The sequence below is a fragment of the Dendronephthya gigantea genome, unplaced genomic scaffold (genome assembly GCF_004324835.1).
Source record: "Dendronephthya gigantea isolate DGI-Jeju-01 unplaced genomic scaffold, DenGig_1.0 000031F, whole genome shotgun sequence".
Classification (NCBI taxonomy): Eukaryota; Metazoa; Cnidaria; class Anthozoa; order Malacalcyonacea; family Nephtheidae; genus Dendronephthya; species Dendronephthya gigantea.
Genome location: NW_021163041.1, coordinates 343,263 through 370,848, shown reverse-complemented (window position 1 = coordinate 370,848; position 27,586 = coordinate 343,263). Strand labels below are relative to the sequence as shown.

Here is a 27,586-nt window from a genome sequence, read left to right as displayed (position 1 = left end):
GAAAATCCTTTCCATTCTTGATCATTTCATCTTTTGAATTTGAGTACAGTTTTTCGCAAGTATTATTGGTCGCAAGCTCGCGATTGGAGTTGCTGTAAATTTTGTTGTGAGAAATGTAGAATAGTGTAGATTACATCTGGGAGCTATTTCTGTTTCCGTATCGATATTAATAATCATCCTTCGTAAATTGGTTTAAATTATGGTATGCAGGTTGGAAAGAAATGGACTGTTGTTGGGTCCACAATGGTACCTCGATAGAGGACTCGAGCCTTAATACAGACTGTGTCACCACATTATTGCATAGTTGCAGGCGTTTATAATAGCATACTGTAGTTTTATATAGTTGTGATTTCCTTACAACGGCGAGAGCCGGTACCCTGAGTCTGATAAGTACTGACCGAAATGAATGCTGGTGTGCAAAAATTTCAAGACATCACGCCAGCATTCATTTCGGTATTACGCTTAATCTCCAAGAATCTTGGAGATTTTCACAGGGTCTTCTCACTTTTCCCTCGGCGCTACGAAGAAGACCCTGGGGACGAGTTTGATATAATTGATACTATTAATAGAACTTTATCTTGTAGTACACGTGAACCATGCTTTTCGCATCAGCTTTTTAAATAAAACTGATTCTTTTTGACTTGTAGTCCTAACTAATGTTGATTTTTAATTGTAATTAATAATTTGTAAAATTGTTTTACCGTAGATATTGACTAATTTAAAATATTTAAATGAATTAAAGTTTTTAATCATGATTTTGATTGTATCATGGTCGAACAACAAAAATGGTCTTTGCTTTTACGATGCGTTTGAGTGGTAATGTGTTGATTAAAGGACACGATTCTAATATCTTGTGACATTTGTATTTTTTGTTGATGATTTGTATGGATTATAATGTAAGTTGAAAAACGTCGGGTTCGAAATTAATATTCTTCAGCTGCCCTTGTACCAACTGTTTAGGCCCTTGCCTGGCTTTTGCTAAAATAGCGGAGTTTCACACTTTCACTCATCTCAGCGGACTCAGCCTAGTCTGGAGTTTCGTTACGCTGAGCCTCATTTCAAGGGAGTCTATGTCAAAGTCAAAATTGCGGCGAGGACTGGAAATCCACAGTAGCCTGACTAGTGGTCACAAGTGATCGACAAAAAATTGAGATTATAGTAATATAGAGATTGGGGTGATAACTTCTCGAACATATATTTTTTAATTCGGGCTCTGAAGCGTCTGTGCTATATACATACTGACAGTAGGCTACCTGTTTTACAAGTTACAACTATACTGCTTTACGGCCTTACAATTCATCCCATTTTGACGGAATTGACGAGTATAGCGGCAGTGGTTTCTGAAACTATACTCATGTGATAACATTCAACTTTCGAACCGACTGGTGACTGTGACGCCTGCCAACCTCGTACCCAGGCGCTTGTATAACCACCCAAAACCATTTGTTATTCCCCCCCCAACAGTTTCCTTCATACGAAGAATTTAAATTATGGTGGCCATAAGTGATTAAACACATTTCCAATTGGAAAACCATTAAAATAACCACCCAAAACCATTAAAACTCATTTCCAATTAGAAGACCATTAAAATAACCACCCAAAACCATTAAAATACATTTCCAATTAGAAGACCATTAAAATAACCACCCAAAACCATTAAAATACATTTCCAATTGGAAAACACAACCAAATATTCACTTCAGTTTCGAAATCAAAAACAAAATTTCGAAAATATTTCAAACTCATCTCAATAGTAAAAACAAATTAGCAACTAATTTATGAATCAAAAACAAATTTTGAACAGCAATAATTATCTGATGTAACGCTAACGCTATTATAATGTCTCACATCACATGGTATACAAATAGCTACCTTCTACCTGTACACTTTCCTAATTACACCTCCTTAAACCTCCTTTCACCTCCGTACCCTTGGGATGATAACTCGCGACCTTAAAAGAGCACTGGACTAGCAAACCTAAGTTCGCTTTGAGTAGCACCATCACAATATTGATTTGAAACGTGTTGTGACACTTTAATATGGATTTCCCCTCATACGGACAAACTGCATTTGTCACAGGAAGTTTGTCGAAGAATGTTTGCAAGCCAAAGGTCTGTTCACACGATCCAATTTTGTTGAATCCAATTCACTTCTGACGTATGAAATATAGTCGGTTTATGGTCGTTTCGTACTCTTGTCATTTCGTACTTCTGCCGTTTCGTACCCAGGCCTGGTCGTTTCGTACCCAGACATGGTCGTTTCGTACCCAGACATGGTCGTTTCGTACCCAGACAAGGTCGTTTCGAACTTTACACATGAGGGACTTAATGAGCTAGCTTTGCAAAAACAAGAAGACGAATATATTTTATTTAAGCTCATTTCAACTGCCGAAAAATATATCCGTGATCTGTCCGTTTATTTTTTACTTGTGAAATAGCTCAATTAGCCTGTAGAACGGTATTCCACGACGACCAAAATACATTCAACTTTAGCAGCACTTTCTAGCCTCCCAACACGTGTCGCACTTTGGAGCGCGTTTTGGAAATCAAAGACATCGCCAACAGTCCAACACGCGTACAAGACGAACACAGATAATCTTCGGTTAGGTCTTGTAAAATTTTTAAATCTCTCGGAGACAGGTTCTCACAACAAGAATGGTACCACATGCATTCGGCATCCTTCGCAAAAGATCGAATTGTCATTGCATTGCAGACTGCAAGTACCACATGGCCATTTGCGCTTAAGTGTGCGTGTAGACTTTCGGACCATTTTCAAAACGATAAATTTGAACTGCCAAATGAAGAACTTAAATGTTGCAATACAGAGTTTCAAGTCAACAAAGAAAGTGGTTATTATCAACGCTTTTAATAAAAACTGAACTGATTGCAATAAAAGCAGTCATATAGCGTTTGAGTACGAAACGATTAAAATCGGGGTACGAAACGACCATCAATTAGAGTACGAAACGACCAGGGATATGGGTACGAAATGACAAGAGTACGAAACGACCTGACACCAAATATAGTCGGCTGATTGACTCGGCTCATTGATGAAGCTGTCAGTGCATTCATTGGTTTCAGTAGATTTGCTGCTGATATACATTTATACAAGACAAGAGACTATGAAACATCTATCAGAAGTAGTGAAATGGAATATTGGATCTAACAAAATTGGATCGTGTGAACGGACCTTAAAGTAAATTATGTCTTACGCAAATGTTTGATTAAAAAAAAATTACCCACAACGTTGCTCTGTTCACTGGTCATTATGTATGTAGCCTTCCCAATCCCAGCCAGTTTCCAGTTTTAACTTTACAGGCCGTTTATACCGAAATACATTTACATTGTCATTTGTCCATCTTATTTTTCGGGTCTATGGGCGTGCGCATGCGTGATAATAATCTTTAAAACTACGAATTTTGCCTAAGTCAGAAACCTAATTCCTATAGCCTAATTCCTTTACAAAAGTATATGGGTAAAAACACAGCGAAAAGCTCAAAAACGTTTAGGATTTATTCGCATATTGTTATTATTCTCGATAAAGACGTCCCACAAGCCAGCCACAACAAGACACGAACGTAAATAAATACAGCGTGCGATTATTATTAAACGGAAGCGTCAGGGTAAGGCACGTTAATGGCTTTCCATAGAATCGCCTCTGATTGGCCGATCTGGTTAACGATTAGCGTGATTGGTTAAGGTTAGGTTTCCCAACCCGCACCAATGACCCCTAATGTTCACAGTTGCTCCCGCTGTCCCGTCACACGGTTGAGCAGCACTGACTAAAATCAGGTTTCCTGTTTCGGTATATACGTAGAAGAAATTCAAGTAGGATACTGATTGGCTCGTACAACATTTCCAACGCTTCCAAACGGCACTACAAGTTGTAGTATGCCATTATTTTTCATGCTTAGGCCAGCAGAGCATCCTTTTTCCTTTTAAGGGAGAAACGAGGGCAAAGCAAAACGATGCTTCACTTGTAGCAGCTACCGGGTATAAGGAGAAACCCGATTGCACGAAGAGATTTAATATTTGTGCATGGCTACAGACTACTGGCTTTTCCCCACTAAATATCTTTCGTTTTGGCCTATATTGTTGACTCAGAATCATTTATGGTAGATACCCCAGGTTTTGCCTAGCCAAGGGACTGAAGGGAGGCCAAGGGAACTTATGGTACCATGAGGGAGTTCGAATTGAAACACACCTGATGCATTCGAATTTCAAAACTTTCAAAACACAATTGGACAACCATTCCGCTAATGTGTCGAAATGTTTTGACCTCAGAAAATACTAAGTCAACTTCATTGGAGAATCAGTGATTCATTCGAATTTTATATTTACTAACATATTATCTACCATCATGGATTACGAAACGTTCGGATCAAAACCTAATCGTGCAGAAAGAATGCAATCCGAGTCTTCCAATACCAGCTCAAACTCACGAGAGGACCGAGAGGTGGTGAATGTATTTCACCCTACAGTTAGAACCTGGGATTCACCCTTTGGAAAGGTATTTCTTATTTTGCTTCTTTTGATGAGATCGTAAGTTTAAAAATAATAACGTCAAAAATATTGAAGTGTTTAGTGTTTTGTCTATTTTAGGCAATTGTTATACCACATTTGATTTAGTGTTTAGTAATATTGGGTCATATCTATAATATAAATTACATGTCAATGATTTCCGTATTTTTATGATTGTTTCTAATCAAGAATTTAAGTAAATGTAGTTATATAGTGGTTAGGAGGTAAGACTGTTGAACATGCAAAATTGTTGTGAAAGTGAATCAGCGAATGTGAAAGTGGCCTCAAAGAGAGCGATGTGCACATATATCACCTGTTCATTACTGCCAATTTGATTACTGCTCTCAGGATATGCTTAAACTAGACAAACACCCTTTTTCAACATGTACACAGGCATAAAAAATAAATGTTGAAATAATCTATAACACAAGAACAATTTGGGAGGTAAAACCTGAGCCTGTGAGCCTTTAATTATTTCATGTTATGGCTTATTTCCTCATTTATTGTTCAGAGTTATTCATAGTTGTGTCACAAAGCCATTTGGATGTTCATACTATATTATTATTCCTGCAAGTATTTCCCTTAACTCAGCTCAGACTTCACCTATTCTTATTGGAATGGTAATAAACTCTACACTAGGAATGTTTAAATGCCAGAAATGATCATTCATGTAAAATTGCACCTCTATGAGGAAATACTCAACCTCAGTAAAGGGCTGTTTACACTTGCAACTTTTGCTGCAATTTTATGCGCGATTTTTTTCTTTTTGATAAATGTGAACGAGTGAATTAGTTACGAATGTTCAAATAAGAGCTCTTATACATCAAAGAATTCATAACTAGTCACTCATTCACATATACCAAAAGAAGAAAATCACGCATAAAATTGCAAGTGTAAACAGGCTTTAATGATCTTACCAATTCATCATTAGATTTACAAAAAAAATTAAATTTCATGTTCTACATATTTTGAAATGAAAAAGGAATGTAGAATGAGTCTAGCATTTTCTTTTCAGTAACAATGACTAAATCCAAAGTACAACATGATTTTTTTTTTTATTGAAATGATTAGGAGTTATCTTTTTCATTGCTTAGTCCATATATATTTTGTGAAGGTCTAGATTTGAATATATACAATGCAACCTGTTGACTTGTTCCAGAGTGTAGTCCTGTTGTATGATAATTATTTTATTTTAGCTAAGAGTCCCTGCTGATTTAGAGAATATTGAAATTGGATTTCTTGTATTGGCAACTCTTAGTATAGTTGGTGCTATTGCTATGACCATATATCGTCTTGCTAATACAATTGATGATTCTGACTCAACACTTGGATTGTTAGTTTTAATTAATGCAGGTATTGTCAGTGTATCATGGCAAAAAAATTGTGTTGAGAATAAAAAGTAATCTTGACTGACCCACAAACTGATTGAACTGTTAAAGTATAGAGAAGGATGTTATAATTAATGTAACATTTAATTTCTGTTTTTTCATAGTCTTTTGTTTGATTTATGTATACCATGGAGTATTTGGAGAGCGACCCTACCAACTTTGGGCATTTATGATCGCAATTGTAGCAGTTACAGTGTATTGTATCATTCAATATGCCATTAAAAGTGACAGAACTAATGTTTTACTGGTAATGTAGTTTATTTTGCCTTTATGGTGTAAATGCTTCCCCTTTCATTATATTAATAATGCTTAATATAGCATAATTAATATAGGGTGATAAACAATGATGGTGCTGGTGCACACTTAATTTGGGCTGCCTATGGGCTGAGAAGGAAAAATAATCATAGTCTTGTTGATTAACATGTTATTGAAGCATTTAATGTGTTATTTATAGGGTCGTCTAATTGTGTTGTCAGCTTTTGCACCATTTGATCTGATCCTTAGTTTCTACATTTCATTACAACATTACACTTCGAAAAATCTTATTATCAGAACAGTGCGTTCAGCCAATATAAAATTACAAAGTAAGTTTAATGAAATTAATCTAATGTGAAAATTGAAATGGAAATTTCAAGAAGTTTCATAAAAGATGCCAAAGCATTGGACCTTTTTTTTATTCTCCAGAATTAGTAGAAAGTGTTTTTAGATGCTGTTTGTAAATTGTAATTTGTCTTGTGGTTAGGTATAAATCTTGTTTCTAAAGTTTTTGTTTGACTACTGTAGTTCCAGCTGCACCTTTTTTTCAATGAATATAATCCCAAATCTAAACCTTAATAGTACTATCCTGTAGTAATTATATTACCACGACTATTTAGCTCAGGTGGCTCCATTAGCAGCCTGCTTTATGATCAGCTTTCTACGGGATCAGCCTGCTTCCAACCCTGTTTGCACCTTTTCAATTTTCACAGTGCTATATTTTCTTCTTTATAGATATGTGTATGAACATGTTCATATTCCAAACATTGCTAGTAGTTGAATTTCAATCAGCGGTACGTGCAAGATAGCAGCGGTATTACCACCACTGTTACTCTTTCTGTTCTTTGATATTTTCCATAACGAACGCAAATTTCGGCTGCCTGCGATTTTGTCTAGTTCAGATAGCTGTCAAAAGAGACGTCCCAGCTTAGCTAATGTTTCAAATAAACTGAGATTAATAAAGAGGTAAATAAATTTCATTAATATAGATCAGTTTAATTGTGTTAATTTTGACATCTGGTTTGGAGAATGCTAGCCCTGGTGAGATTTCCATTCTTGTTGTGGGCATCTTCGTCGGAATAATTTGGCTTGTCGTTGGTTATCTTTTGGTGAGTTTACTAGATATTATCAGTCTTTAAATGACTGCATGCTCGCTTTGCCCAGCATTCGATGTTATCCACTTTTATGTGGTCAAAGATAACACTTTTATCCATGTAAAAATGATTGAAAGAAAGCTATTATATATGTAAAATCATCAGTGCATGGAGGCCATGGAGCTGTTGAGGTGGCTTGAATATTATGGAAGTGTTTGATCCCCTCCCCCAACTTGACATAGAATTTGAGCTGACCCCCCTCCCTCCTCCAATACATCCCTGTTCTCGATAGGATCGAAGAAAGTGCTTAATATTGTGCCGCATATTTTTAGCCGAAATTCGAGGACAAGTTGTGGCTATACACCTTTATTATCCTTAGTCTTCCTCAACCAGCGTATGTTCTATACAAGATTATCAAGGTAAACATTAATTTATGACAAAATATGAGAAATACTATTGCTTTTGCTTTGTTCTACTTTTTGCTCATTTAGATAGTTTTTTAATGCTGTATTTTCGGCATATTTTGAAATACTGTTTATAGGGGTGAAACTAGCGCAGTAATTTACCTGTTTTACGGTACTTGCTGTGTGACAAATCATGACAAATAGCCCTTACGCAAAGAACAATAAATGACTTTTTGTATCGTCACAGAATAGACAATTCTGTGGCTTCTTCTTATGCTTACGCCATATTACATTCTCAAAGCACGACTTTTGCGTGATGGTGTATAGCGAGAAGGCAACTTGCAAGTTTCGACGATTCTTGTGCTCGTAGACTTGTTGTCGTTTTTGTAGTTTCAGCTTCCTGATCCCCTGCTCTGGAATATTTTTTTTCGACTGAAATAATTGACATTATAATAATAGCTAGGGAACAGAACTCAGATAGTCATTAGAAAACTGATTTGTGGTGACCATTATCCAATATTTTAGTTTCTGCCTACTCTGTTTCTATCATTAATGCGCAATTTTTGTTTGAGAAGGGAGGGGTCGGCATGGTTTTTTTCATTCATTCTCCCTAAAAACTCGTCCGTATAATTTTGTGTAGACTGAAATGAACTGGGATCAACAAAGCAAAACAATAAATGCATCCATCATTGCTTGCGGTAAGATTTCAATAGACCCCTTCGATAATTACGACACAACATTATCGTTATGAATTTAGAACCACCTAATAAAATGAATATAACATGCGTAAAATGAATATAACAGTTTATTACAGTTCACTTGGAACCACCTAAACTAAAATGGGTTTCTTGTTTTACTGTCACAAGTTATGTGCAAAGATTTTTCAAAGTAAAAATTCTTTCTCATTCATGTGTTGAAGAAGAATGTTTTGCATCTTTGCACGTGACTTGTGAGAGTAAAACTTGAAATCCATCATTTAAGGTGGTTCTAAATTTCTAAAACGTTAATATTGTGACGTAATTATCGAAAGGGTCTATATGAAAGATGTTATTAACCATGGATTAATTGGATCATGGTAAACACGGTCCATGATAAAAGATATTTCCCAATGATATGTGAAATGCCCTGTCAATTTTAAAAATGATACGAAAATTAACTCCTCCCGTCCCTCTCATGCACCATGTGATTCTATTCGAAAATAAAACTTTTAATAATAATTTTTCCATTTCGACCAGCGTGCCTGTTTTTGGCTGCACGAATTTTGGTTTGCATTTTCCTATGGATTGTTTTTAGCAACTTTGGGAAAGGATTACGTGAGGCAGGTAATAACTCAAACATTCTGCATTACAATAACTTTTCGTTTCTATATTATAAAATACCGGTATAGGCATTACATTATAATAGCATTATGTATATGCTGCATTTTATCCACTACGAGGTAAAACACTTTTAGCCCAATCTGAATTACACGTCCAAAAAAGATCTTGAACATGCATCAACTCTGTTCACTGTTGTTATATATTATAATGACTAGCTGTGGTGCGAAACTTTCTAAGATTTTTAAAACCATAAAGCATCACACTTTTGATTGTCATTTTTGCACGTGCTGTAATAAGTTTGTCATATTTCAAGTGTACTTTCCGGACGGACAAAAGGACGTCAATGAACCGCATGAAACAGAACAGAGACCTTCGTCTGCAAAATCCGAGGAGCCTGATGATGATTATCTGGGTGAAAACGTGAATGATGACATTCATGAATAAAGTAGTAATTCAATTCGTCTAAATCTATACAAAGTATAACATATCATAACTCGCACAACTTAGATATAAAAGAGCACATTGTGGATTAATTCTTTAAAATAATGTAGTGACGACTTCTAAGAGAGGACGTTTAACCTATAACTTAATCGAATCATACCTGACTGTGTATATTATAATTTTTGATTCGTTGACAATAAAACCTTATAAAGGTTCGGTCACTCAGAAAGACGTTTCGCTGGGTCATTGCGAAAACACTCTTCCGTCCATGGAGGCTTTCTTGACGATTATATGAGTTTTACGTTAAGAGTTTTTTTGATAATCCTTCCATGAATCACAAAGAATCACGCTTTTCTCGTTAACTCAAATTATTTTCCCCCAAAACATCTTCACCACATGCATCCATGGGTCATCCGTTTCGCCTAGCATTTTCCCTTTGGGCGAAATCTGTGATCGTACCTTTATTCGGCGATGAAACGTAAAACGTACAGCATATGTGTCATGTTCAATTTTGAAAGAATTGTAATTGTAGAATATATTTAACTGTTATAAGGAATAGAACACTCCAATTGGAACTTTTCGGATTTGTGTTTCTATAGCTTAATGTGTAATGGCTCTGGCAGTCAATCACAGTTGTACCGAATAAGGAATAGAAATAAATTACCTCTCGAACTGTCAGCTTGATAGATTGAATATCTGTGTGATTTTCTAAATCCTAAACCTGCGTTTCAAACCGAGATCATCTAGGAAAGTGTATCTCACAGCATTACATCGTTCTTTCCTGCGTAATGCCAATGGCTAATGCACGAATTGCGCGAATTTTACCGGTTTGCTTTTGTACAAGTATTAGTAACTACCCAATTTTCTGCAATGAAGATATATCACTGAAGTAGCTATTTTCAAAATATTAGAATTTTTCGAATGAATTAGTGCCTTACGTTCCGAGATAACCAAGGAGCAAGGTCTCCAAACAACAAGTTTGATACAACAGAATACAACAGTGGTCTCAAGACGTAGGCAGTAATCACTATCCAATGGTGTAAACTAGTTCAAAGTAAGCACAAGGAAGCTTTGACTTACAATTCAAGGAATTTTGACCGGCAGGAAGTGAAGTTGTGAAAATCGTAATTATAAATCGTAATCCTAGCGCCACAAACACGTGGAGTGAATAAATATGGCCACAGAAGGTGCGTATAACTAATATAATTATTTATATATATATATATATAAGGAGACTTATTTGTGGTGTGTACTTGTAGCAATTTTCTAACTTATATGACGGTCGTGTGGACGTAGCATACAAGTCTGATGCACGAATGGTGCACAAATAGACATTCCTTGGACAAACCGAGCATGCCACAGAATTGTTGGGTTGTGGGACACCTTGCCCTGCTTTTAATCGTAGAAAGTCTGTAACTTAAGCGCATGGGCGATTACAATTAACTTCGCAAAATCATTATTTAGTTTTCCTAATCACATTTATCAACTAAGCAACTGTGTAGACTCCATAACAGACCACTTAATATAGATAGATGCATTTTATTTTTAAACATAAACCGGGTGCCCCTTTAACTCCCATGGTCCTCCTGCACCAACAAAACTTCTATTTGGTTGGTTCACAAAAGGTCCTCACAAAACACTTTGAGATGTTTTGTAAAATTCGAATTTCTTTCGAAATTAAAAGTTTCTACCCATGCATCCCTTGAGAACTTCTGGCTTCCTTTTCATTTCAATTTTGAGTGAATTGTTTATTTAATTGATGCCTAGCAATCACCAGCTCATTACAAAATTACTTGTTTTCCATTATTCTAATATTTTGCTGGAATATTTCACTATAATTTTTTTGTAACCCAAGTTTATTGACTGCTTGTTATCAAACTTATAATGTTCTTTTTTGTATTTAAGTACAAGGAGAACATAAATCAAAGAAAAAGAAGAAGTCATCAGTTGATATTGGGGTAAGCATTTCTTCTAATGTTGATAGGGTAATGGTGGGTTCCTAACTTCTCTGAAAAGCTTTCCTTGCCTCTTTAATTAAGCTAGATATTAGCTGACTATCTTTTGATAACTAAGGTTAACATATTAGGAGCTAATAGGCACAATCCCACCCACAGCTTGTGTGAGTGCATGGAGTCCGAGCTAGGAACAAGGTGGCTTACCTAGTACATAGCAGAGTGCATACTGGCTCCTGCATGGCCATTAGCAGTTGCACTGCCAAGCGAGCAAGCATCTATCTGAGTGAACATGTAAGAAAATTCTTGCTTTTCCTCTTTCTGTTCTATTTCTGATAAATTTTCCTGGTGCATTTGTACTTTAATGTGTGATGCTAAAAATGTGGAAGAAGTTTAAAAAAATTGAAGTGCTAGTGATGTATGTAGTATTGAGTACTAGCTAGCTTACAGAAGAAAATATGTCTTGTCAGTTTTCCAAGATCATATGAATTAGTTATAATAATAGAATGTTCATTGATCAAGAACACTTTTACACATTAATTACACATATTTAACAATGATTCTAATCTTTTGGGAATATAGGGTCCCAAAAATATGTTTCATATGTGTTTTTTTTTATCACCTAATATTCATTTTGCAATGGAGAATGGAAGATTCCTCATTAATGCATCTTCCTTGATTTCCAGGCTGCACAGCATAGTGATGATTTCTTAATACCCCCAACCAAGAATCCTACAACTCTTGACACATCTCAATGGCCTCTTCTGCTCAAGGTATATTGTTTATATATTATATGAATTTATAACATTTTGTTGATATGCCAATGTGAGATGCCAGTAAGTAGCGGATCTAGGGGTGTGCAAAGTAAATTAATTACTATGGCTTAAAATCGGAATCACATTGGCAGGTGTTAATGTAAAAATATTCTTTTCAAATCAATAACCAATAGCGTTGTAGTTTGCGTTGTAGAATTGTAGTTTGAATTTAAAATTAAGCGATGTGATTTATTTTGCACACCCCTAGATCCGCCACGTGCCTGTTTCCCCTGTACACTACAAAATGTGATGTACGTTCTATGCACCCCAGTGCACAAGATTGCCCACCTCTTTGGGATGGCCAAAATATTGTAAAAATCTTTGCAGCAGTATGGCTCCAAGGCAGTGACCAATTTGTCCAACCCTCATAACAGTTATCCCCTATTCATTTAATTATCAACAATGTTTAGGTTTGGGAATAAATTTTTAGTTGTTTTTTTAGAACTATAATAAATTGAACTGTCGTACTGGACATTTTACTCCATTAACTTCGGGTTGCTCTCCGTTGAAAAGAGACCTCAAGGATTATATCTCGTATGTTGTGGTTACTATATGTGATTAGTTGTGATTTTTGCTTGCAGAAAGCTGAGATTGCAATTTCTTCCAATAATTATTAGCTTCATTAAACATTGTATTTTAATGATGTTATAGGAGTGGATTTATCAATCTTGATAAACCTGCCAATCCTTCTTCACATGAGGTAACACATTAGAAACATTGAGTCACTTTCACACTTTACTGTCTACAGATGAAATAATTTTCATTTTTATTGTATACGACAAAACCTTTTTGTTAAAAAAAGAAAGCCGTAATGGTAAAAGAGAAAAACTGTGTTTTGAAAGGTTATTACTTTTTACTTCTGAAGGTAGTTGCATGGATAAAAAGAATTCTACGTGTGGAGAAGACAGGTCATAGTGGAACATTAGATCCTAAGGTCACAGGTTGTTTGATTGTATGTATTGATCGAGCCACACGTCTCGTGAAATCTCAGCAAGGAGCAGGTATTTGAATATTTCTTTTACTATATGATTATGTTGAAGAGTAAAAACGTTATGCCCCTAACTAGTTAGAACAGAACAGTGAATTACCAGAATTGTAACTAAGTCACACATTAAGGTTTAATATTGATTAAAGATAAAAAAGTCTGGTCGTTTTTCTTATAACAGCAAAGTAAATTTCTGATTGTATAAGTCCTTGTTGGTTGTTAATTTCTTCATTTATATTTAAAAGGGAAAGAATATGTTTGTGTTGTTCGTCTTCACAATGCTATTGAAAGTGAGACAAAGCTGGCACAGGTATGTAGGAAACATTGACTGCATTGCCCAGTTGAAAACATGTTTTACCGCAAGCTTCGTCATTACGCAGACTTTTCATAATTGTCTATAGTTTGAATCTTTGATTGTCATTTGTATAGCATGTCTACGTGTAAAGGAATGACAAACATATTCTGTTAATGGGAATTTGCATAATTTTATGCAACCTATTAAATTCTTTCACCTTAGAACTTTCTACGAAAAAAAACTGTAGTTGCAAATTATGTCCATTATGTCCACGTAAATTGTGAGAACATCCACGAACGTTGAAATATGGTAACATTTAAATATATAACGTAAAAAATTCAATGCAAATATTTGTTTATTAGGTAATTGAGCAGTTGACTGGTGCGTTGTTTCAAAGACCGCCGTTAATTTCAGCTGTTAAAAGACAACTAAGAATACGAACAATATACGAAAGCAAGCTTATCGAATTTGACACAGATCGTCATCTAGGTCAGTTAGGCTAATACGTGCATTATAAATTGTTTCAGGACAATCAATAACTTTATAAATCAATGACTTTTAAACAAGTGAAATATATATTTCAACAAATTGATGATTAAAGTTATATTCTATTTTTGCATGTTACATGCTTCCGTTCAAATTTACTCAAATGCATTTGTCTGAACATACATACCACAATACGTCTGGTGTGAGGTTGCTTAATCAGAACTTCTTTTTAGCTAATTTGATTGGATACGAGAAACAAACTGTGCAGATTGTACAATGAACATAAAATGAACAATAAAGTGAACATGTACAATTTTGTTTTTTAGCTGTTTTTTGGGCCAGTTGTGAAGCCGGGACATACATTCGAACATTATGTGTACATCTTGGTTTTTTGCTTGGGGTTGGAGCGCACATGCAAGAATTACGTAGAGTAAGATCGGGAATTCAGTCTGAAAAGGTTAGCAAAACTGTATTTGCAAGGTTACATGTAGAATCTTATTTAGCTTCGATACACCTCGGTCTCAAACGCCAAACAGAGAGAAATTTTAAACCATATAGCAGTGAGAAAGAAAAAAAAACGTTCAAACAGTAATGCAGGATGCATTGCTTTTATTATAAGAAAAAAACTCGAGAGGAACCTTTCTAACTTGTGCTTTTATGAATTTATTTAGGAAGGAATGGTGACCATGCATGATTTACTTGATGCTCAATGGTTGTATGACAACTCTAAAGATGGTATGTATATACTAGAGGCCGCCGGACAATTTTTATTGTCGTCCTGTTTCAGTTCATATTATATTCATATTTTTTTTGTTTCAAGACGGGGACAAATATTTGAGAAATATATTTCCTTGATTATAGAATCTTATTTACGTCGAACAATTAAACCATTGGAAGCATTATTGACATCCCATAAACGTTTAGTTGTAAAAGATAGTGCCGTAAGTACCGTATTGTTTGAGAATTTATTTTATAGCACTTCTATGTCAAATAACTGGAAAAAACATAGAAAACAACATATCCATATATATATATATATCTATGTATATATCTATGTTTTGGAAAAAACATAGTAATATACATACAAACAACACGTTTTAAGAATATTGTCGAAAAAATGAGCGTTGCCCGAACAAACGAACTCTGCAATATTGGCCTAGTATAATGTAATTTTATACCTTGATGATTTATAAGTCTAAATTGTATAGCTATTGCTACATGTAACCGATCCAGTTGTCATCCCCACTCAACTTGAACTTCTCAACTAACGTGAAGAACATCTACGAAGCACTGTCACATGTTATTGAGCCTTTTGGTGACAGTATCGTTTCAAATTTATAAAATATATAAGCAATGGTGGTCGGAAAAATACAACGTGCGTTCAAACTGCGTTCGAGGTAATGGAATCTAGGCCAGACGATTCAGAGGCAGCGTTTAAACAGACTAAGCTTAAGAAAACGTTCGTTCGACCTCGACAGAGTTATTGCTATTTTTACAAGTATTAATTCTCTTATACTGTACGTGTTGTCCCATAACCTCGACATCTACCCACATTAAACATTGTTCATGCAATTATAGGTAAACGCCATATGCTATGGTGCAAAGCTGATGTTGCCAGGTGTACTTCGTTATGAATCTGGTATTGAACTTAATGAGGAAGTCGTGATGATGACAACGAAAGGAGAAGCTATTGCTCTAGGTATAGTTATGTTTTTGTCAACTGGCAAATCCTTCAAGAGTTCTTAGTGATATTCTGCAATTGTCAATAATTATTGAAAAACATCACTTAACTTGAATTAAATTTTTCAAATTAAATCAAACAATTAGAGAACTTATCCAAACGGAACATGCAATAATGTGTGGGATTCAGTGGTCACGATCCACCACAAATAAGGGACGAAAATAACTCGACTCGTACAAAACGTTTTTCCATAACAGACGTTTTTCTGCTTGTTCTTTTTGTTTTCGAATGACAATAGGATATCCAATAAACACACATGTACCTCAGTATGTACACTCCACAAGCAACAAGCAAAAGTCAGAGATGTCAATTAATTAAGCTCATGCGATTTTATATTAATTAGGTATTGCATTGATGACCGCGTCAACTATAGCAACCTGTGACCACGGTATTGTCGCAAAAATTAAGCGAGTTATCATGGAGCGAGATTGCTATCCTCGGAAATGGGGCCTGGGTGAAAAGGTGCAGTAGCGTACTAATTCATTTCATTTGTGCATGGTTTGTTTTTGTTATTCAGTTTTGAGATATTTACCATTTTTCGTAGCCTGCAAAAGCAGCCACACCTTCAGTTCGTTTTTTCGTAACAGTCAGACCCTATTGTTAACAAAACTGATTTCTTTTAGGCTTTAGCAAAGAAAAAATTAATCGCTGCAGGAAAACTTGGTAAATATGGAAAACCAAACGAAAGTACTCCACAACAATGGCTTAAAGAGAATCCGTACTTGATGTAAGCAAATTTCATCATCTTCCGTTATCGCTACAAATTAATTAGTTAGTTTTGCACGGTTCAATTCAATTCAGATCAAATTAATTCAAATTTTGTAACCCGAGTAACCATGTTTTTTTGAGAACATATAATATTATCTGTCATATTACGTTTAGTGACCAGAAACCTGATAAACTACCCGTGTCTGAACCAGCCGCAGACGAAAAGCCTCCAGTATTGGCAGTGAAGGTGAGTAGCGAACAATGAAATCGACTGCGATGTGCACAGCTGCCACAACAACAATATTTGTATGTTAAACTTTTGCATAGTTTGCAGCCACTCTCTATTTTGGGAATTATGGGGTAATACGTCTTGTTATAACTAACAAATGCTCTGAAATGATGTTAAGATTTGCAGAACTTTTTTTATCCGATCCGAAATCACTTCATGGATCGGACCAGCTCGGGAAAAAACCCCGATCCGATCCGCTGCTCGTTTTCCGGAGTGGAAATTAGCCTTTACTGGAAACAAGTAGGAACGGTAAAAGAGTTGGATATTGAGCAAAATGTTTTTATAGAGAAAGCATGAAGGTGAAACAGAATCCGACTCAAGCGAAGACGCCTCGAAGAAAGAGCCTAAGGTTAAAGAGAAGAAAGAAAAGAAGAAAAAGAAAGCGAAATTGGATTGTTCTAGTCCAGATGAGGTGAGTACGATCGGTTTTATTAACTTTAGGCTTACGTTTAAAATTATGGCTGCCGCAGCAAGCACTGTTTTAGTGTACTAACTATGAATGGTTTAAGTGCAATGATTGAGATATTTTCATAAACAACTAATTAAAAGTTATTAGTATATATAATGTACTAAAATTCGCCTCTCCCGAACCCCTTACTATCACGTTAATGATCGGCGCGAACCAAAAACCTGGCGATGTTTTTAGTTTCACTGCGAGACCAGATTTTGCTTTGCTATCGAGTCTCTTTTGCGCATCATACAGTGTCTTTTTGTTTTCATTAAATAGTCAACGAACAAAGAGAAGAAAAAGAAGAAGAAAAAGAAGAAGGAAAAGGAAAAGGAAAAAACCGAAACGGAAAAATCCGATTGAGTATTCCACTTTTTATTAAAATATATTATAATTTGACCAAAACATTTGTAAAAGGTACATTTGAGGAATTGAGCACTTCACTTCGGGTATTGTACGCCAGCACTATCTGAATAGTTAACACATGTTTATTGTTATATGGATATAAATAAATATTCGTTTTGGGTACGTTTTCTTACTCCGGAGCAATTTATGGAATACGTTGGCCACGTCTCCAACTTCTAACAGTGAAGACTGTATATGTACAGTAGAACTGCCTCAGTAAATGTTTTATATTACTTAGCTAATAATGCATAAATTGGACTCTCCGAACAAGAATAAACACTGTTTTTAGTTTTTTTAAAGAACAAGGTAGTTGAGAACATCCTCTAACACCAACAGATCTTTATTCTATAATAGTACCATTTGTCATTCTTTCAATGTTCCATTATGCATCAGCCAAAAGCATATTGGTTGCAAAGAAGGGCCTGTGGAGGAGCCGGGTATTGTTCTATGTGAATACACAATTTCGACATTTATCTCACAAAAACTGGGAGCCTCGTTATATGACCAGGGGAATGAGGGGATATGTCTACGACTCCTGTGATTGAGCAAGCTGAGGCTCCCAGAAGGCGTAGGACGTACTAATTATCAAGATGATTTTTAAAAAGGTTTTTAGCATTTCCTGTGCTTAGGGAAATGAAAAGAACGATATACTTAAATGCAGAGTTCTTGAAACACTCTAAAATACCACTGAGTAACCTGTCTGTATCGGAATACAACAGGACTGGTCTGGTCGTTTCTACTGTTAAAGAAAAGTTTGGTCGATTATGCAAGTGGTCCATTCCATGTTCGTCTTTTTTAGTTCGCCTTTTCCAGTGAGACCAATACCCGTGTCAAAACTCTGGTTGTGAGGTTGACCTTGACCATTAGTTGCAGCACTGGTTGGTTTCACGAGTGTTTGTCTTTTTTATTACTGTAACTGTGCTCCCACTGAGGCTGAGCTATAGATGAGCTATATAGCTAATCTGTGCTGAGCTGTATTAAAATTCCGGGGGGTGCTCACTGAGGGGGTGCTACATTTTGTTGTAAACAAATATGGCTGCTTCGGAAGCAGTGCCTTACGCAAAAGGTATTCTTCATGGTGTATACGATTCGATTTTAGGAATAATTACTTTTTTTAAACCTATATATCAAAAGCAAGAGAGCAGCCATTCTGTATCTGAACCAGAGACAGAAGAGATTAATGTAAACCACCGAAGCAAGAGGCGTCTGAGACAGACGTCATCGACACCAAATTCAAAAATATCTCAAAGACAAAGGTTTTACAATATAGAAATTAATTTTATTATCTCATAAATTAATCGAGAAATTAATTCTCCATGACTACTTTGCTATTCAATTGCCTGGAATTTTATAATTCCCCAACTTCTGACATTGCTGCAAGTGCTGCAAGCTATTCTCAATTCTCATAGCTTGGGTCTTGAGCTGTGGTATTTAATAGAGTATTCTTGGAAGATTTTGCCATTTAGAGTATTAAGCTAGTTTTCTATTCGTTGAAAGTAGAATCTTCCTGTTCACATAAGTAAGCATTCGCATTGAGAAAATAGTTGAGAATTACGCATGTTTCTAAAAAAAGGCAGAAATAACTTTCTATAATATTTAAATATAATATTTAAATAAAGTTTCTATTGTAGCTATAAAGAAATCTATTCCATGATGATGCAATGTTGTATTTTAAATGGAGGTATCTTTTGGGTAAGTACTATAGACCTATTCAAAAAAGTATAAGGAGGGTGTTGCCAGTTACACTATGCGAAAATGAGGTTTTCTATTTGAAATAAATTTGTTTCTTTCTAAATTTTAACTGAAAGAAATTTTGTTACCTTTAGCTTGAAACAAGTCCAGTGAAAAAGTTAAACAATGATTAGAAACAATGATTAGAAACAATGATTAGCCTCCCTTTCATGTAACTTGTCACAGGCCACCTGGTCTTCTTTGAATAGGTCTATGCACAGTTAATATGCAGTCAATGTCAATGTACCATTCATAACAGCATGCATGACTGGATGGAATGTTTGTAAACCTTAATTTATATTACCTTGCCATGTTATCCTCCTAAAACCCTTAGCTTAATATTATTAATTAATTATTCCTATAATTAACAATGGGTTGGTATAATTTGGAATATTTACATTTTTAGATGAGTATTCTTCTATTTGAGAATTATCTAATACCAGTCTTACAGTGGCTTACCTATCTCATTTTTAGTAAGTTGCATTCTTTATGTCATACAAAAGGTATTATATTCATTAATCAGCACTCACCATTTTTTAAAACTTTAATAGAAACTATCACTGGTTCTGAGACAACCCAAAGTTTGATGTGGAAATGGATGGTGCCAACATTATCTTATATATTCCGTGCATTTTGGGTAATTCCTCTATTCTGGCTCACAAAACCTCTTAACAGCCTATGGTATCAGGTTAGTACAGGTGATTAATTTGAATGACATGTATTTTAGCTTATGAGCATTGCTTGGTATTTGTTCTTGCAGTGAGGATAAAACAGGGGTGCTTGTGTAAAAAGGGTAGTTAATTTAATTCTGCCCCTAATTATAATGTTGAAATTCAAGCAGAATTGGAATTATACACTTTGAAGGCACCATGAACCAAGTCAGAAGAATGCGTAAGATGCAATTAAGCCTTCTGCTATGACTAAAAAATTATTTTTCACTATGTTTTTTAAGGTAACTAACTTATTATAACTATTAAGTTTATTATACAGCACTGAAGTATAAGTTAATATGCATTAAAGTATAAGTACGATTATGTTTACCAATATATTCATGCCTGGTTGTTTTTCATGCAGCTTCTATCTTTAGTTTATGATTGTTTTCTCTACATATTGATATTTTTTAACTTACACATTTGAACAATTTTAGGAAATAGCTGACTTGGCGTATCGCAGACGGAGTGGTAAACCAACAGTTCTCTTGTCATCAAGTGGCAGGTGATGCCAGTTGATAGAATTTTTTCAGAAATAACAATTCAACCTTCACATTATGAATATATCAATTCATTGCAGCCTGGCTCAAAATGTCAGTTTAACCATTGCTGATATATTCTTTAGTTTGTTAATTCAAGGCTTTTTCTTGCTACAGGTAAATTTGTATATCCAGAGAATTTTTATAAGATAATTTAACTAAAGGGCGGTTATAATTCACCTTAGCCAATTAATCTTAGCTTATTAAAAAGGATTAGTGTTAACTATATTCTCTTTTCCAGGCGACTTTAGTTGGCATTGTACCTATTGTGGGTCCGGTACTCAGTCTATTACACATGACTTTACTACATTCGCTGTACAGCTTTGAATATACATGGGTGAATAGAGGTAACTCAAAATAATTTGTGTTATTATTCACTGTATAACAAGCAACCTCCGTTTTGATTAGTTAGTCAATTATGACGTCAAAATTACAAATAATGCCTGGTATTCTGTAATTGTGACGTCAAATTACAATTACGTAATAATAATAAAATAATTATTAAATTCGAGCTTTGCATAAGCGTGATATTGAGAATATCAAGGCTGAGGTTGGCCTACGGTTTTGGCAGATAACGCCGGTCTACCGAGTCCTTGATAATAATTCGCAATATCACGCTCAAGTCTCAACCTGGTCCAATAATTACTTATTATATACCACCACGGCAAGAAACTATCGTTAGAAATTATTCTTTGTAGCTACTACAAAGATTGCATGTATACTGTTTTTGGCAATTCAACGAATCTTTATTTTGCTATATAAATTGAATTACTCGTGTAGGGTGGAGGGTTGATAAGCGCTTGGCCTTCATAGAAACAAACTGGCCTTATTTTGTTGGCTTTGGTCTCCCATTGGCTGTTCTAACGAGCGTGTCTTCTTCATTCGTCGTAAGGTAATCAACATAAAATTCATCATTTTTACTGCGAAACATCGTTGTTGGTTTAAACACGTAGAAATCAAACGCCGGAAACAGACAATTGAAATAAATCGTGATGGTGAACTTGAACAAGACGAGATTGCTTTCAAGACGTGATGATAACTGAGTACCATTTAATTTCGTTTAAATTTTGTTTAGTGGTTGTATTTTTGCCATTCTGTTTCCGTTGTTTATTGTCAGTGGAAACGAAGCTCAACCGATTGAAACAGAGTAAGTGTATGGCTTTATTGTTCGATATTTGGAATATGATGCTGAACTTTTTACGATAATATGAAAAGAACCAGAAAGATTAGAACTGAAACGAAATCTGTGGGCATTTTTTGGACCTTAGCGGAAATATTTACCGAAACACTTACTCCTACACTTTTAAATATGTTTCATAATTTTACATCATAAACCTATTAGTTTTACAGTTTTGGATACCTCATTTCACATAATATTGTGGCTGCCAACATAGTACCATAATTGTGTTTTTAATATTAGCTATCATAATTTCTGAATCACCTTTCCAGGCAAACCAATTTTAGCTAGCTTAATCAAGTGTAGATCAGCGGACGCAATTTTAACAAATTGAATGACACGTTTTTTGTACCATATCACAAAAATATGCAAATTGTACAATTTTGAAAAAAAATCGTGGTGAACATGCATGGTATATTTCCTTGAAATGTAACATGCACTCATAACCAACGTTGGTCGCCTGTGCATAGTCAATTATTCTAAGCATAGATTAACAAAATTTTACTCAAAAAATTGAGTAAAACAATGCGTCCACAGTAACACATACTTTTGCGTAAATTTACTCATTCTGCTTGAGTAGATTTACTCAAATATGAGTAGATTTACTCAAATACTTGAGTAAAGTGAATGCGTCCACAGTAACACATACTTTTGCGTAAATTTACTCATTCTGCTTGAGTAGATTTACTCAAATACTAGAGTAAAGTGAATGCGTCCACAGTAACACATACTTTTGAGTAAATTCACTCAAAATGCGAGTAAAGTGAGTCGACCAAACAGATTAGGAAAAAATTCGGATTTAAGTAAAGAAATTACACGCAACCACGAGTGAAACAATTTTATATTGCATAAATTTATAATTTATAAAATACGGTAATGTACGTTTAAGAATCATGCGTATATATTTATCATTATGCATGTTAGGGTCATGCGGTCATAGTGTTTATAGCTTTTCTTAATCATCTTCTCAATATCTTCATTTTCCTACATAAAACAAAAGATACACAATTCATTAAATATAGGCACTGAAAAAGTGAAGCTAAGATTACACACCTAAGACTGCTGTTCAAATGTAAATGATTCAACGGAAAACTTACATTGATAAATGGTACGAAGGTAGACAATGCGACTTCAGTCCGTTCAACTATAAAAAGCACAACGGATTATTATGCTCACGTTTGTCGCTTCGTGTGACATTAATACTTGCATGCCTTAGATAATGGCCCTGGCCAGATATTATGCTTCCTCTCTTTGCCAACAACCAGCAAAAGCACGCATGTCGCCAGCAAACCACTGAATTATGAACGAGGACAAACCAATGCGAGACAACATAAATATGTATAATAAATGCATTGAAGCCTGACAGTCCTTGACACCTGGTTGCTCTAATACAGGTTCAAGGCTAAAGAACAAAGAAACTATAATATTAATCTAGTCGATAATGCATTTATGATGACACACCTAAAAACCTTGCACAAAAATACAATATGCACCCCTAATAAATGTATATAGCATATGCCTTCAAGCACTGCCTTAACAGTCCTCGACAACTGGCGGATCTTTTACAAGTTCCACCAGGAAGAGATAAAGGCAAAAGGCGGCGTTGACCACCTTGCACTGAAGCTGTTAAACAGCACTGCTCGTACAGGCTCAAGGCATACCCAGTAAAAAAAGCTACTTATAATGTAAATGTGTATAGTATATGCAATGAAGCACTGCCTTAACAGTCCTCGACAACTGGCGGATCTTTTACAAGTTCCACCAGGAAGAGATAAAGGCAGAAGGCGGCGTTGACCACCTTGCACTGAAGCTGTTAAACAGCACTGCTCGTACAGGCTCAAGGCATACCCAGAAAAAAAAACATGTATATAGTATATGCAATGAAGCACTGCCTTAACAGTCCTCGACAACTGGCGGATCTTTTACAAGTTCCACCAGGAAGAGATAAAGGCAAAAGGCGGCGTTGACCACCTTGCACTTAAGCTGTTACACAGCACTGCTCGTACAGGCTCAAGGCATACCCAGTAAAAAAAACTACTTATAATATAAATGTGTATAGTATATGCAATGAAGCACAGCCTTAACAGTCCTCGACAACTGGCGGATCTTTTACAAGTTCCACCAGGAAGAGATAAAGGCAAAAGGCGGCGTTGACCACCTTGCACTGATGCTGTTGCACAGCACTGCTCGTACAGGCTCAAGGCATATCCAGAAGAAAAAACTACTTATAATAAAAATGCATATATAGTATATGCAATGAAGCACTGCCTTAACAGTCCTCGACAACTGGCGGATCTTTTACAAGTTCCACCAGGAAGAGATAAAGGCAAAAGGCGGCGTTGACCACCTTGCACTGAAGCTGTTACACAGCACTGCTCGTACAGGCTCAACGCATACCCAGTAAAAAAAACTACTTATAATATAAATGTATATAGTATATGCAATGAAGCACTGCCTTAACAGTCCTCGACAACTGGCGGATCTTTTACGAGTTCCACCAGGAAGAGATAAAGGCAAAAGGCGGCGTTGACCACCTTGCACTTAAGCTGTTAAACAGCACTGCTCGTACAGGCTCAAGGCATACCCAGAAAAAAAAACTACTTATAATAGTATAAATGTATATAGTATATGCAATGAAGCACTGCCTTAACAGTCCTCGACAACTGGCGGATCTTTTACAAGTTCCACCAGGAAGAGATAAAGGCAAAAGGCGGCGTTGACCACCTTGCACTGAAGCTGTTAAACAGCACTGTTTGGACAGACTAAAGGCATACCCAGTAAAAAAACTACTTATAATATTAAACTAGTCAATAATGAATTCACGATAACACACCAATTATTGTTGTATATAAATTGATGCATGACTTTCAGAAGAATATAATATTATTAATACATTGGTCCAGTTTATGTGGTTTCAAAAACCTTTGAATTATACAATCCAGGATTTTGTTAATTCAAGGTGATAATCTGATATTGAGGTGAGCAAATTGAGAATTTACAAATATGAAACGCACTTTTCTATCAGTAATCAGTTACAAATGCAGTGAGCTAACCTCATTCCAATTTCCTGATTCCTGAATGCCATTTCCAGCACTCTCTTCCAGCATTTTCAAAAATTTCATTCCCTTTTGTTGAAATCACTTTTCCAGGGCCCCTGTCAGTAAGGTATATATCAAAACATTTCCAATTTTGTTTTCTAAATTTTTAAAGTAAAGCATTTATGGCTAAATCCTTTGCAGGTTTATTCATTGTGGTAAAATAGTTGCATTATTTTCTTTCGAAGAAACCAGAAAGGCAGTAACATTTTATAGAATCTTCAAAATATGGCAGTCATCTGTTCATGAACAGTGGGCTCTAATAGCCTATGATATTCACTATATAGATAGTAGATATAGCATGTACTCATGACAAGTCTCAAAATCAATGGTAAACACTTTGCCATTTGAAAATGGCAAAGTGTTTACCATGTTTATTAGTAAACAATTAACATTATAAACTGGCCAATAGACAATAGTATAAACTCTGTGTAATATATTGTGTAATATTAAATTTAAAATATGACAAAATAAACAGAAGACAGGGTTGTTGAAGTTACAGATTTTCTGGTGAAAAAAACACTGTCACACTGATACATTAATAATTTCAATATCAAAATACCCTGGCATATATTCTTGCAATAAAAAGCATGAATAAGAGCACTAAGAGCGCTCTATATAAACATGTAAATATTTTATTTAATTGACCGGAAACCGTTATTTTTGCGCGCCAAAATCAAACATTTGATTTCAGAATATTGGCGGATTTGTAATACACGAACTGTATATGCCCTTCCGCAAAAACATCTATTGAAAGACTGCATTCGTCGAATCTCTGCAGTTAGTGCCATGCGGCGTTTAGCCGAAGAAACCAACATATAGAAACAAATAAAACCGAGGATAAAACATGTAAACAGCGGAATGAAGTCAATGAACGGATCGGCCAAAGGTTAACCCTGCAGTTATATGTATATTTACCTTCAAATTGCGCACAATATAATCCTCAAAACCCATTTCCACCAACTACTCTTTTAACCCGTCAATTGATTTTTCCATCTTTTTGGCTTTTAACGTCCAGCGCAGATTATTCAACAGATTCTAACGCACAACAGACTCTGCGACTTATCAGTTGCCAAAGACTAAAATTCATACATTCGCAGTGCTTCCACTACGCAAATTATTCACTTTACTCTTTTACTCGTGAAGTGTGTAAAATTACCAGCAAATGATCATGTTGAGTAATTTTACTCAATACTTGAGTAAAACCGTTAAACTGAAGCATTCATTTTACTCAGACCTTGAGTAAAATGTAATTGCAAATAATCAGTTTACTCAATGTTTGAGTAAATTATCAAGTTTTATCGTAAAATTGAGTTATTTTACTCAATGTGAGTATATTTACTCGGCTTGTTGAGTATATCATCCAAAGTTACTCAAAACAATTTACTCAAACATTTGCGTAAACACTTTACTCAAAATTTTGAGTGGAACCCCTCGATATTCGCGTAAATCTACGCATGAATTGAGTAAAAATAACGTTTTACTCAACTTTTTGAGTAATTTTACTCGAATTCAAAAACACTTTTTTTGCAGTGAAGATGCTTTTGATAAATTCGTGTTCAGCATAGCTGAACGTGGAAATTTGCGATTTTTAAAAGACTCTCGTTAGCCTATTTCTTTCTCCATATTGTACGAAAATCATTCAACAGCTATAAAAGCAAAGTCTAATTAAATCGGACAAATTAAGCGCAAATTAACGTGCTAACGAGCCTAACGTTGCCCTTGGCCTTTGGCTTTGATTCTAGACTTGTTCTAGACACACCTGTATGTTAAAAAATTCAAAATTATGTACAGCATGCAGGATATTATAACGATTTTTTTCTATTTGTTATAGAAGTGTACCAATTCGTATATTTTCGATATCAATTTGGTTAACTAACAAGATGTTGAGAAAGTCGTGGTCAAGAACTAAACTTCAAATCGAGAAATAAATAATTATATGATTTTAAAATTTGAACTTCTGTCAAGGAAATTCGTTCGTGTTGAACAGTGGCGACTCAAATACCAGGCGAAAATGCGCCAGATTTCAATAGGTGTAGTCAATAATCTATTTACAAGCCTTGAATGAAGTATATGAGCTAATGCCTGCATATCTTTTCTATTCCTATATATTATCAATCAGGAAAAATATATCCGGCTGAATTTTTAAAATTGGATAGATCAGTATATACGATCAGTAAGACCACTTAATTCCACCGTGGATAGAGACATGATAAAACCATTCAGCCTGGTGATGGACCACTGCATATGTGGACTGATAAACCAACGTGATATACACTGTGAGTACACTGATACGATATACCTATAATAAATACCTGCTTGTAGGTAAATCAAATAACCCCACAAATCATGCCAATCCCACACAGTTCACTCCGAGCTGATGAATTGTTTCGGGACGTTCAGGATTCAGTCTTGAATGTTGTTCCACTTGCAAATTAACCTAAGCAAAATTAAGCAAAATGGGTTACAAATGATTTCCATTCATGCTCCAGTTGTGTCTGAGCAAAGGTAGTTAGCTACATCCGAAAATGTGAATTGAGTGGCAATGGGCATTGTACTGATTGTAGTAGCCTAAGATTCAATGTAATATTACACAAATTAAGCTGTAAATTGTGTAGATAATTGTATATTTATATATTAAATAATTGTATATCATTTTTCAAAATATAATAGAATGTAATTCCACTTAGTTTTCAACCGTTTCAAGGTATTTTTAAACTATTTATATAATATTTTTTTATAATAATACGCTATTATTATTATATGTACAACTATATAACTAATCAATA

At 35.2% G+C, this 27,586-nt stretch overlaps 3 protein-coding genes and 1 long non-coding RNA gene across 4 annotated transcripts; 3 read left to right on the top strand and 1 right to left on the bottom strand.

Moving 5' to 3' along the window:
* The first annotated feature begins 3,624 nt into the window (after positions 1-3,624).
* On the top strand, positions 3,625-10,099 carry LOC114524617. Its single transcript, XM_028545756.1, has 10 exons — positions 3,625-4,509; positions 5,717-5,873; positions 6,013-6,155; positions 6,363-6,492; positions 6,899-6,957; positions 7,153-7,272; positions 7,590-7,676; positions 8,302-8,359; positions 8,897-8,983; positions 9,294-10,099. The coding sequence occupies exons 1-10, from the start codon at positions 4,360-4,362 to the stop codon at positions 9,422-9,424; spliced, it is 1,122 nt and encodes a 373-aa protein (XP_028401557.1). The 5' UTR covers positions 3,625-4,359; the 3' UTR covers positions 9,425-10,099.
* Positions 10,100-10,552: 453 nt separating this feature from the next.
* LOC114524435 (H/ACA ribonucleoprotein complex subunit CBF5-like) lies at positions 10,553-17,972 on the top strand. The gene is made up of 17 exons (XM_028545510.1): positions 10,553-10,608; positions 11,327-11,379; positions 12,060-12,146; positions 12,631-12,722; positions 12,840-12,888; positions 13,054-13,189; positions 13,419-13,483; positions 13,831-13,957; positions 14,281-14,411; positions 14,626-14,689; positions 14,816-14,895; positions 15,533-15,653; positions 16,039-16,157; positions 16,319-16,422; positions 16,578-16,650; positions 16,979-17,104; positions 17,420-17,972. The coding sequence occupies exons 1-17, from the start codon at positions 10,596-10,598 to the stop codon at positions 17,501-17,503; spliced, it is 1,524 nt and encodes a 507-aa protein (XP_028401311.1). The 5' UTR covers positions 10,553-10,595; the 3' UTR covers positions 17,504-17,972.
* A 594-nt stretch (positions 17,973-18,566) lies between these two features.
* Positions 18,567-27,471, top strand: LOC114524436 (etoposide-induced protein 2.4 homolog). The gene is made up of 10 exons (XM_028545511.1): positions 18,567-18,801; positions 19,177-19,237; positions 19,683-19,749; positions 19,828-19,964; positions 20,424-20,491; positions 20,567-20,642; positions 20,767-20,872; positions 21,306-21,417; positions 21,601-21,672; positions 26,632-27,471. Exons 1-10 carry the CDS (start codon positions 18,578-18,580, stop codon positions 26,726-26,728), a joined length of 1,020 nt encoding a protein of 339 aa, XP_028401312.1. The 5' UTR covers positions 18,567-18,577; the 3' UTR covers positions 26,729-27,471.
* Positions 22,249-24,841, bottom strand: LOC114524437. The gene is made up of 3 exons (XR_003687096.1): positions 24,756-24,841; positions 22,800-22,846; positions 22,249-22,686 (listed from the first exon to the last, which is right to left on the bottom strand). It is a non-coding gene; the product is annotated as an uncharacterized LOC114524437 (long non-coding RNA).
* Positions 27,472-27,586: the final 115 nt, after the last annotated feature.